General features: G+C 42.7%; 1 protein-coding gene across 3 annotated transcripts in view; it reads left to right on the top strand.

The window, feature by feature from the left end:
- Positions 1-12,134, top strand: part of PHKA2 (phosphorylase kinase regulatory subunit alpha 2) — a 78,236-nt gene that overhangs the window by 7,250 nt on the left and 58,852 nt on the right. For all 3 annotated transcript variants that reach the window (XM_063450189.1, XM_063450188.1, XM_063450187.1), the window contains exon 3: positions 2,117-2,275. In XM_063450189.1, coding sequence (XP_063306259.1) covers positions 2,117-2,275 — 159 coding nt within the window. The remainder of the gene's footprint in view (positions 1-2,116; positions 2,276-12,134) is intronic.

Below are 12,134 nucleotides of genomic sequence, written 5' to 3'. Positions count from 1 at the left end.
TAGGTTGAAGAGGACCCTGCTCAAACGAGCGTACAGTCTATAGGAGGTGGGGTATAATCCAGCCTCTAGTGGCTGTCTCCCTGATAGCCAATTAAGGCCACTTCCGCGATTTACACTAAATCGCACTTATCTGACACTGGACGTCCTCACAGAGTCCAGCGTCAAGTAAGATCCCCATAGGAAAGCACTGAGTAATGCTTTCCTATGGGCGGGTTTGAATGCGCCCGCGCCTCTGGCCACGCATGCACATTCAACTCCACTCAGGAGCTGACATCGGCGGGGGAGGAAAGGTAACCAGTGCCGAGGGAGTCTGGTGCTGGCTTAAGGTAAGTGGCTGAAGGGGTTTTAACCCCTTCAGCGCCGAGGGAGGGGGGCACTCCAAGAGTCCGTAGTGCCAGGAGAACGGGTTTATTTTTCTGGCACTATAGGATCCCTTTAAGTTCATATTTGTATTAAATATATCATATAAATAAAAATTAATTACAATTACAGCTTACATTGTACAATCAAACAGGACAGAAACATGACTGCCGTAAATGAGCAGGAACATGGCTGTCTGTTATTTTATTAATTCACCCTGTGCATAGAGAAATGGGAGGTGGACTTCATCAGCCTTCCTTAGACTCAAATGATCTTATACCAGTACTCGAACAGCTGATTTTGAAACCTAGGGGGCAAATCTTGGTCCCTGTGTTGTTAGGTGATCCAGTCCTGCTATCTCTGCAATGAAGTGAGAAAAAAGGGAAGCAAATATAAAGGGGAAATTAAGGTCAGTATTTTTTATTAAAGGGACACTATAGTCACTCAAACAACTTTAGCTTAATGAAGCAGTTTGTGTATATAGATCATGCCATTGAAGCTTCACTGCTCAATTCTCTGCCATTTAGGAGTTGAATCACTTTTGTTTCTATTTATGCAGACGGAGCCACAACTTCCCTGGCTGTGACTGACAAGGGCCTGCATAATAACAAAATGGTTTAATTTACAATCAGATGTAACTTACTTTAAAACTTTTTGACCCATGCTCTGTAAATTGAACTTTAATAACACACAGGAGGCTCCAGCAGGGTCTATCAAGCTATTACCAGAGCAAGAAATAAGAAATTCTAAATTAAACAGATATTGCAATAAAGAAAGTGTAAACACTAGATGACTCTTTACAGGAAGTGTTTAGGAAGGCTATGCAAATTACATGTAGAGAGGTGTGGCCGAAGCTGCATAAACAAACTAATTTAACTCCTAAATGGCAGAGAATTTAGCAGGGAGACTGCAGGGGCATGATCAATACACCAAAACTGCCAAGCTAAAAGCTAAAGTTGTTTTGATAACTATAGTGTCCATTTAACTTAAATTAATATATTACAGAAATATAATGCCCCAAGTGGCTTAACTATATAAAAAGATGATTTTATTAATTTATTGTGATCATATCTCTTAGTATTTGGTTTTATGTTCCAATGTTCATTATAGAGTGTATAGTGAAATAGTATAAACCACAAGTGTTGAAACAAGAATAAATATTCCTCAATTTCCTGCCTTCAACTGATAGCCTGTCTTTCACTGCCAGAAGCTGCACTAGTATTCAGTTTAAAAATAGAGCCTGTTGCTTGTTCTGGAAAGATTCATTTTACATTGAAGAGGCCTAGATGTCTGCCAAGGGGGCCGGACATTTATTGCAAGAAGCACACTTTGCTATTTTTCTCAATGAAGTCACTGAAAATGTTATTTTTTAGAAAGTTAATAAACTCTCCTTTCCATATTTGAGTGAATCAAGTCAAGATCTGCTTCATGTTTGATTCGGTCTGCATTATAGTCAGCATTTTCAAATGTAAAAATCATGGGTTCAGTGAATGAATAAGGGCAGTCAGAAATTCCTTGTGGGATGCTTGATTATTATTTCCTTCTTGTACGTGCTGTCAAGGTTCACTGTTGTATGCCGGCAAAAGAGACTTGGGCACTACAATAAGTGAAATGGGTGTTGTGTTCTTTTAACACATTTGGTCCTATCCCTTTGTTTTGATCTGTTCTGGGTCATACTGTTATAAAATTTTCACATATTAAACCAACAGAGTTTAGGGTTTACCTGAATAATAATAATTTAACATTCCTTTCACAGAACCCAGTCACTGGATTGCTCCCCGCCAGTAAAGAACAGAAAGATGCCTGGGTTCGGGACAATGTGTACAGCATCTTGGCTGTATGGGGACTAGGAATGGCATACAGAAAAAATGCTGATCGGGATGAAGACAAAGCCAAGGCTTATGAACTCGAACAGGTAATAAAAATTGCTAATAAAAAACCCCAAACAAAACAAAATACATTCATATTCTTTGGTTCAGTTCATTCATTTCCAGTTTAGGTACTGTAATAAATTAGCACAGTTTATGTTGTTGTTTTTTTTTTTTTTTTTTTCAAGGAATATTTTAATTGTAAGTAAAACAATTAAAGGAACACTCAATCCTTATTTTTTTTTTATAGAAAGCACATTTTTATTTATATACATTATTTTTGGGGTAATATTTGGTGTTGATTAGAGAAACCCTGTTATATACCTGATTCCATTTATTTTCCGTGTAGAAGCACCCAGCCTTTTTAATAGATCATTGGGATTTTGCACATACTCATGCAGTAGACTGTATAGGTTCAGCCCTTAAATCAGATATGATAGAAATTGTGATTAAATAATCTCATGTGTGTGATGTAGAGCATTGACATAGCTATGGCATCAAGGCCAACCATTTAAAGATTCCTCTGAGAACCATAACCACTGCAGCTTATTGTAGTGCATATGGGGCAAGCTATTAGGTGCTTAAAGTGTTAGTTCAACTGTGACTTTCACCAAGCTGTTTATAGTCACCTGAGTTTTTATGGCATACAAGATTGTTCTGAATTCAGCTGCTCATGACAGTTTTCTGTGGAGTTACCATTAAACTCATCATTTTCCAAGATGCTGAGAGAGACCCAGGATCAAATGATTCATCAAACACAGTTCAGCCCTAGTTTAAGTTGACCCTTGGGTAGTCCCAGGATGCATATTAAAATTAAGAGTTGTTATTCTGTGCAAGTATCCTGGTATCAGTGGTGTCATATAAATGAATATGTTAATAAACGATAACATACTACAAAAAGGTACACTGTCAAAACAGGATTGTGACAGGTTAAAGAGGAGCTGAGTGAGTTACTATTAGAAAGTTTGACCCTTGGAACCTGCAGATGAGACAGACAAATTTAAAACTACTGTAGTTAAAACCATTTCGGAATTGGTTGTGTTACTAATTAGCAGACAGATTATCCTGTCAATGATGGTTCTCCTTTTGCATAGATTCTTTGTAGTTATGTGAATTTTTGATTATGGAAAATCAAAGTGAAGTTAAAACTTTAGGACAATCTTGCCAAACTCGAAGCAAAGCAGCCTAAGAAAGTTTAATTTTCATACACCCCAAGTGTCCCTATTTCGGAGGGGCAGTCCCTGTTTCAGATTAAATCCATCTGTCCCTATTTTATGTGCTAACGTCCCTCTATTATTGGTGTGTCTCAGTGTATGAGCTCTAAAGGAGTAACATTCACAGTAATGTGTAATTAAACTACAATAAATGTGTTTAAAAATATGTATGTGTAAATACGATACATTGTCCATGATCTAAATTACATAGTTGCATAAATTGTTATTAGTAAATTTAAAAGAAAATCATAAAATAAAGTGTTGCACAGCTTTGTGGAAACATTAGGCCATAAGTGAAGAAAGTATAGGGATGTGGTAAAATTCTATACTTGTTTCTCTTACAGACTTATTCACTAAAGTGAGAATTCGAAGTGAAAGTGAAAATTAAAGGACCACTATAGTGCCAGGAAAACAAGCTTGTTTTCCTGGCACTATAGTGTTAATAGGTCCCCCCCACCCTCATGGTCCCCCTCCTGCCGGGCTCTAGGGGGAGGAAGGAGTTAAAGGCTTACCTTTCTCCAGCGCTGGGCTCCCTCGGCGCTGGGGACTCTCCTTCCTCTTCGACCGAATGCGCATATGCGTCAAGAGCCGCGGGTGTATTCAGTCAGTCCATAGGAAAGCATTCTCAATGCTTTCCTATGGACGCTGGCGTCTTCTCACTGTGAAAATCACAGTGAGAAGCACGGAAGCGCCTCTAGCAGCTTTCAATGAGACAGCCACTAGAGGCTGGATTAACCCTAATGCAAACATAGCAGTTTCTCTGAAACTGCTAAGTTTACAGCTGCAGGGTTAACCCTAGATGGACCTGGCACCCAGACCACTTTATTGAGCTGAAGTGGTCTGGGTGCCTATAGTGGTCCTTTTAAGGTCAAAATATCCAAAACAGAAAAATTATCTAAGTCAGCTATGCTTTCACTTCGGCTACTCTGGCCTGAAATAGGAAATTCACTTTGAAACGTCACGTTAGTAAATAATTGTAAAAGTTACAAATGTAACCCTGGGCTTCTGGCAGCAAATTTGAAACTGCTGCAACTGGCAAAAATTGCAGAAAAGCTGGTGCATGATGCACGAGTGTCTTTTTTTGTTTTGTTATTATTCAGTATTATAATGTGCCAGCATATACTGTAGCTCTGCATAATTGGGGGAAAGCAATACATACATATCAAAACATGCTCATGTATGTAACATCATTTTACTGTGCAGTGCATAGCATGGTGACTAGGCTTGTAATCAAAAGGTATGTTTCCCTTCAATTTAAAACACTTAAACAAGACGTGACTTTTTTCTATAGTGTTTTTTTTTTTAATTAAGAGCAACATTTTTTTTACTTTATGACATTGCAGATGGAATTTTATATAAAACATAGTAAAACATAAAAAGACAGAGGTTACAACTTAAAGTAACACTGAAGACACCATAACCACTTCAACTGATTGATTTGGTTATGGTGCCTGGATTCCATGGAACCATACTCAAATACACGGAGACACACTCTCAGATACATGTGGACTGTAGACACACACACACAATGCACATTGCCACACACTCAAGACAAACACACAATCAGATACAGACAGATAAACACATCATCTTACACACACACACACACACACTCTTACACATAAACAGACACGTTCATAGACAAACACACAGTCAGACACAAACACTGACACGAATACCTACTTTTAGTCACCCTCCTGTGTGCATATAGTTTCACTGCGGCAGGGTATTTTGCTGCAGTAGTGTGGCATTTGCACAGTTGGAACTTTTTCTATTGCAGTCAAGCAGCTATCTCATTGCTGGGTTCTGTTTGTGCTATGGGTGTAATTAAGGGATCACTATAGGGTCAGGAACACAAATATGTATTCCTGATTCTATAGTGTTAAAACCACCATCTAGCCCCCTGGGCCCCTCGTGCCTCCATAAATATAGCAACATCATACTGTATTCAAGCCTGAAGCTGTAACTCTGCATGCTGTTTGCCTCAAAAAAGGCAAGACAAGCAGTCTGCTGACATCATCAGAAGTAATAGCCTGATCCAATCACAATGCTTCCCCATAGGATTGGCTGAGACTGACAAAGAGGCAGATCAGGGGCAGAGCCAGCATGAATCATTGAATCAATGAATCTCTATGAGGAAAATTCAGTGTCTGCATGCAGAGGGAGGAGATACTGAATGTTTGGATGCATTTTAGGCAGCCATGACCCAGGAAGGATCTCTAACAGCTATCTGAGGAGTGGCCAGTGAAGTTATCACGGCTGCAATGTAAACACTGCATTTTCTCTGAAAAGTCAGTGTTTACAGCAAAAAGCCTGAAGGTAATGATTATACTCACCAGAACAAATTAAATAAGCTGTAATTGTTCTGGTGACTACAGTGTCCCTTTAATATAGTCTCTTCCTCCTTCCCAGCAAAATGCTGCCGGTGATGAGTTAGTGATCTTGGACGGGCTGTTCAAAAGCCGTGTGCTTTAGAAATATCTCCCCAGCTGGACTGAATTGCATTAAAGGGCCCCATGTGGGTCTCCATGCTTGTCTAGGCCCCTGAACACATAATGGCCATTCATCCTCTGATGATGGCCTTGTAAATTATTATGGTTTGGGGAGGAGCACAACCAGACTGTTGGCTGCTGGGGACCAATATTGTCCACTAAACAGTGACTAAACCGTTTGGCAAAGATGTGGAAGCTGGCACCCATGGACTTCAAGCAACATAACCACTTAACCCCTTAAGGACACATGACATGTCTGACACGTCATGATTCCCTTTTATTCCAGAAGTTTGGTCCTTAAGGGGTTAAATCAGTTGAAGTTGTTATAAAGCCTGCAATGTTCATTTAACTTTAAAAACACATTCTAAACATCATAATCTCTACAGCTCAATCTCCAGGGTGGATTAACCCTGTGAACTCAGATTTTCTTTAAAAGCGAATTCATTTGATTGTATCTATATTTAGGTACATTCCATAAATTAATTATTGAATTAGTTTTGTGTGAATGGAGAGGATTTCTTTACATATCTCCTTCCAAAAAGTCTATTTATAGGGAAAGAATTTTACAGATTTGCAGTGTGTTTGCAGACTGTAAAACTATTTTTTATTTTATTTTTTTCGGTGTTGAACTTTGACTCCATTTTACTTGTTTAATCATCCTCTATGTGTTGAGAAGTAAAGTGTATTTACCAAGCTGATTCACCGAATGATTCCAAGATACGAATCACTCAATATTTATTATTTATACCATGGCAGGTGAGAAGCACTCTGCAAGCTTAAAGGAACACTATAGCATTAAGAATAAAAACCTGTATTCCTAATGCTATTGTGCTGTAGTCCCTAATTAGATTTACCCCCTACAAACACAGTATGTTGGGTAATAAAAACACGAAGGATTAGAGGACGCTTGAGAATTTTTAATTTGCCCAGGAGCTTCTTCTATGGGGGCAATAATGGGACTGCCCAACAATTCGTGTTTGGAAAATAGGAGGTGAGAGCTGAGCAGAAAGTGGCAGGAGCTACAGCTGTGAGAGCTGAGCAGGAAGTGGCAGGAGCTACAGTTATCTTACCTTAATAGAACCCAGCTGTCGAGTTTATGAAAGTAACCTGCAAGTTTCCCATTATTGTTAAACTTTTATACACCACATCTCCATTTGATCCCTCTAACCTATTTTTACTCTGTTAAATACCTATTATTAAAGATGTCGCGAACATAAAATTTTCCGCTCGCGAACGGCGAACGCGAATTTCCGCAAATGTTCGCGAACGGGCGAACCGGGCGAACCGCCATAGACTTCAATAGGCAGGTATAACCCACAGGGACTGTGGCCACAATAGTGATGGAAAAGTTGTTTCAAGGGGACTAACACCTGGACTGTGGCATGCCGGAGGGGGATCCATGGCAAAACTCCCATGGAAAATTACATAGTTAATGCAGAGGTTTTAATCCATAAAGGGCATAAATCACCTAACATTCCTAAATTGTTTGGAATAACGTGCTTTAAAACATCAGGTATGGGGGCGGAGCCTGGCAGAGTACCGGAGCAGACACACTTTCTCCGAGCTCCGCAATAATCCATGAAAATCGCAAGTTTTGCGGCTGATAACGGGCACATAGAAGGTCCACAAACCTTATCTACAATACAGCAACCGACATGGGCCGAAAAAATAAAAAGCCGAAAGCCGATAAGGACTTTCCAAGGCGAGATATCGGTGAACTGTTCCGCAATAAGCAGCAGGCCGCGTGGGACAAGATGGCCGCCCTGGGAGAGGATTTCTCCTGTTCCTCGGAGGAATACTCCGCTGACCCGGAGGAAGGAGCTGCCGCTAATCTAAGTGCAGGCCCCGGGCACAAGAAGCGGGACGACGGGGAGCCTGTTACGGCAACTATGCTGAGGGCGATGCTTGCTGAACTGCGTGCCAATATTGCGGGAGACATGGCCCACTTCCAAAAGGCGGTGGACACCGCGACGACCAAAATTGCCCAACTGGAGGCAGCGCACAGCACCCACGACTCCAGACTATCTGCAGTGGAGAAGAGGATGGAAGAGCTGGAAAAGCTACACGCCACTACAACGGGCAGACTGGACACGCTGGAAGATGTGAGGAGAAGGTACAACCTCAAGCTTAGAGGGGTGTCGGAATCTGTGGGGGTCTCCAACTTGCCTCACTTTCTTCGAAGGTTCATTGCGGCCTACATGCCGCCTAAACAAGTGAAGGCAGTCAAACTCGATGGTATGTTTCGGATCCCGGTACCAAAAACTGCTCCACCTTCTACAACTCCGGACCTCATAGTTCGTTTACAGTCGCTACAGGACAGGGCCCTGCTCCTCGCAGCAGTGAGGGGGAAGAATCAAATAATATTTGAAGACGCCACGCTGCAGATCTTCCCGGACCTCACCAGGAACACACTAGCCTGGCGCTGCTCCCTGCGCCCCCACCTGCAGCTTATGCGGGCAAAAGACATTACCTACCGCTGGGGCATGCCGAGGACACTCCTTTTCCAAGTACAGGGAGAAGCATACCGGGTGAGCACCCTGCAAGAACTTAGAGAACAACTGAACAGACTGGGCTTTCCCTCCCCGACTACTACTTCTGGGTCTGGACTGGCTCGTATTGACCCGGCTGAAATCCGGGAGTTCGTGCCCCGCGCTGCCCGGGTCTCCCCAAAACCCGGACCTGCGACCTGACTGCATAATCTGAGACCGTCCCAACAGCAGCCTGCTTGGGCTTTACAGCCCCTTAAATATCGAGACTAGCCGAAAGATACCATCCTAATGGTTTTTTCTACTTAGTATTATTACCACCGTATGGTCTTTTATTTTAATGTATTTTATTTCCTTTTTGTTTAAATTAATGTTCACTTGCTATGCTCTGTCATATGTACACGCATACAATAACAACGACACATAGTCACATACCGGGGAGAGCTTCTCCCCCCCCCTTTTTTTTTGCCTTACAAGGCTGCTTATCCAGCTCGGAACACAGACCAAACCGGCCCCTAACACGCTGATACTCTGTCTAACGCATGACACATAATCTACTGAACCCCCCACCTCTCACTTATCATACCCATAGGGACTCTTGAGCCCCCTAATCCTACCCCAACAGGGGAGAGAGGGTGACCCCATAGGTGGTGGCACCTATTAGTTCTCATCGCGACTTGCATCACCACCAATGTTATGCCTTTCTGACGCTAACTTTCTGTTAACATAAAAATGTGCTATGCTTATAATGTCACGTATGTATATAACTATGCGATTGTGAAGCCTGCATACGCTGTTGTGGCAATGTATGCTTCTCTTGTTCTTTCTTGCACAACCAAAATAAAGAATTAAAAAAAAACAAAAAACATCAGGTATGATGTTGGTATCGATCAGGTAGTGTAAGGGTTACACCCGCTTCACAGTGACAGACCAAACTCCCCGTTTAACGCACCGCAAACAACCGCAAACAGTCCATTTGCACAACCGCAAACTCCCCATTTGCACAAGGTTGGATACCAAGCTAGCCATGTCCAATTCCTTGTCCTCACTGATGTCATTGAAGGTCTCTTCCTCCACCCAGCCACGTACAACACGGGTCCAAGGGTCCCCGAAAGGTGACAACAAGCCCCCTGTATTTTTTTTTAAATGTACACTACTGTTACACCAGATATGAGTTGCACTGGTGTGACACTGTGCCCTGGCAGGCCCTGAAACGCACACGTGTGAAGGAAACTGACTGCTATTATATTACAGTCAAAAAAGTTTTTGTTTTTTTTAAATGCAAGCTATTGTGACACCAGAAATGAGTGGTGGCACTGGGCCAGTGGGCACAGTATACACTGTGAGCCTGACACACACGCTGGCAGGCAGGCAACTGCAATTAGATTACACAGAAGAAAAAAAAAAAGCAGACTGATGTTCTAGCCCTAAAAAGGGCTTTTTGGGGTACTGTCCTTCCAGCAGAGATCAGATGAGTCCTTCAGGACTGTAGTGGACACTGAATACACTAGCCTAGCTATCGATTTCCCTATTAAATCAGCAGCAGCTACACTGTCCCTCCTCTCACTAAGAATGCAGCTTCCGGGGGGCGGGGCCTAGCTGTCATGGAGGAAAGACGCACTTCGTGTGAGCTCCCTCAATATCTCACTTTAAGCAGCTATCAACAAGCGAATTTCACCCCAGAAAGGGATGACCCAGCAATGTTGCTCCTTCCTGACCGACCCGACATGCTTAATAGCGGTCAGCAACTCGACAGAGTCTTACTTACCTCCGCATGGCAAGTGTGGCCTGGTGCTCACCGGGCGGGAGAGGCGGCCGATCTCCCGATCCTGGGGATGCCCAGGACCAGCTACTTCCCGGCAGGAGCTCTGTTACCCCCCCCCCCTTGGACCGGTGGGGGTTATATCGGTCCACCCCTGAGAGGCTGTCTGGAGCTAATGGACGCACAGAGCACAGCCGCCCAGGCTGACATACTCATCTGCGACTCTCCCAATATGGCGGCAGCCGCGTGTCCTCCTGGTACCAGCAAAGCATGGCAGGATATTGAGTGTAAGCTGGACAGACTCTTTAATCAATTTTGGAAGCAAATAACAAGCAGGAAGCCCCAACAAGTTCCACCACAGCCCCAACAAGCTCCACCACAGCTAAGCGAAGCAGTCCCCATTAAAATCCACCAACGCAAAAGGCGTCGAAGACGGGACCGGAGGCACAAACAGAAATGCAGAGCCTGCCCCACGTCAAGCACTCGCCTCCACCTTAAGCCACCACAATCCCGCACCGGACGTGAAGCACCACCGGGACAGATCCGACCACCCGACAAAACAAGCTTCCACCACCTCAAGCCGTGAACCCGGCACTCAGCCAGAGACTTGCCTTTGTTGTTGCAGGTATCAGGGACTCCCAGGGTCTGCACCTGGCACCCAGAAGGGATCGGATGAGCACAAGTAGTAAAAAGCAGCCTGCCAAGCATGTCCCACTATAGCCGATCCTCCACACCATGCCTTTGATCACATGAACTGCTCTCTGCACATTAACTAATCGTAAAGTAGCAAGCGTTTAAACATGTCATTATTTCACCTCCTAAAGAGTTTATTGTCGTAGTTCCTTACATGCCTTTACCTTAACCGTTCATGTATTATGTTATTCACTAGTCTCATCTCATGGGGCGACTCACACTTGATTTATAACTAGTAGTGGAGCTGCTGATATAAATACACAGTTGATAACGTGCAAGCTACACCCTAAACATGACAGCCATCTTTGACAATAATGTATTGCTATATACTCATACCCTCAGTGGAAATAGCCATGACATACGCACGTTCAGCCTAGCAGGCTCAAATATAACACACTTCTGTCTAAAAAAATAAAATAAAAAAATAATACAAAAAAAAAAAAAGAATGCAGCTTCCAAATGAATCTAAAATGGATGCTGTCCAGGAGGTGGGAGGGTCTGGGAGGGAGGGTCTGCTGCTGATTGGCTGGCATTTTTCTGCTGACTGTGAGGTACAGGGTCAAAGTTTACTCAATGATGACAAATTGGGGGCGGACCGAACATCGCATATGTTCGCCATCCGTGGCAAACGCGAACAAGCTATGTTCGCCAGCAACTATTCGCCAGCGAACCGTTCGGGACATCTCTACCTATTATCATCCACGTTTTGCTTCTTTTACATCATGATTTGACACATACTTTTCAAAACTCAAAGAAACTATCATAATCCAGGGTGACATGCAGCTAGCAATGCCCAATCAGAAAGGCTGGGAAATGGCAATTTATGTCTCCAATAGACAGTTCTAAATAGTGTGCAAAGACAGCTGGCTGAAGACAGGAGCATATGACTTAAGCAGAAGGACTCGGATGATACAAAGCAGATATATCTTGAATGCTATTGTTTTTTAAACAAAGCCTGCAGAGGCATCATCGTCATCTGCTGTCTTGGACCTAGCGATAACAGACGAGAGTTTATATTCTAACCCAATGCATGCTGCTACTATTATCAGAACTGACTGCAATACAGAATTAAATGACTATTTATTCATTAACTAATCCAAAATAATGAATTATTAAATAAAAATTTGCTGTTTATGCATTTTGACATTAGAATGAATGACTAGGGTTTTTGGGTGACAATTGAAATGATTAGTGATTGCGTTGATGTCAGAATTGATGCAGATCATGCAGGTAGTCTCATTACTAAAAATGGGGGAAAC

The sequence above is a fragment of the Pelobates fuscus genome, chromosome 1 (genome assembly GCF_036172605.1).
Source record: "Pelobates fuscus isolate aPelFus1 chromosome 1, aPelFus1.pri, whole genome shotgun sequence".
Classification (NCBI taxonomy): domain Eukaryota; kingdom Metazoa; phylum Chordata; class Amphibia; order Anura; family Pelobatidae; genus Pelobates; species Pelobates fuscus.
The sequence above is the reverse complement of the archived record's forward strand: the minus strand, read 5'-3'. Positions and strand labels throughout refer to the sequence as shown.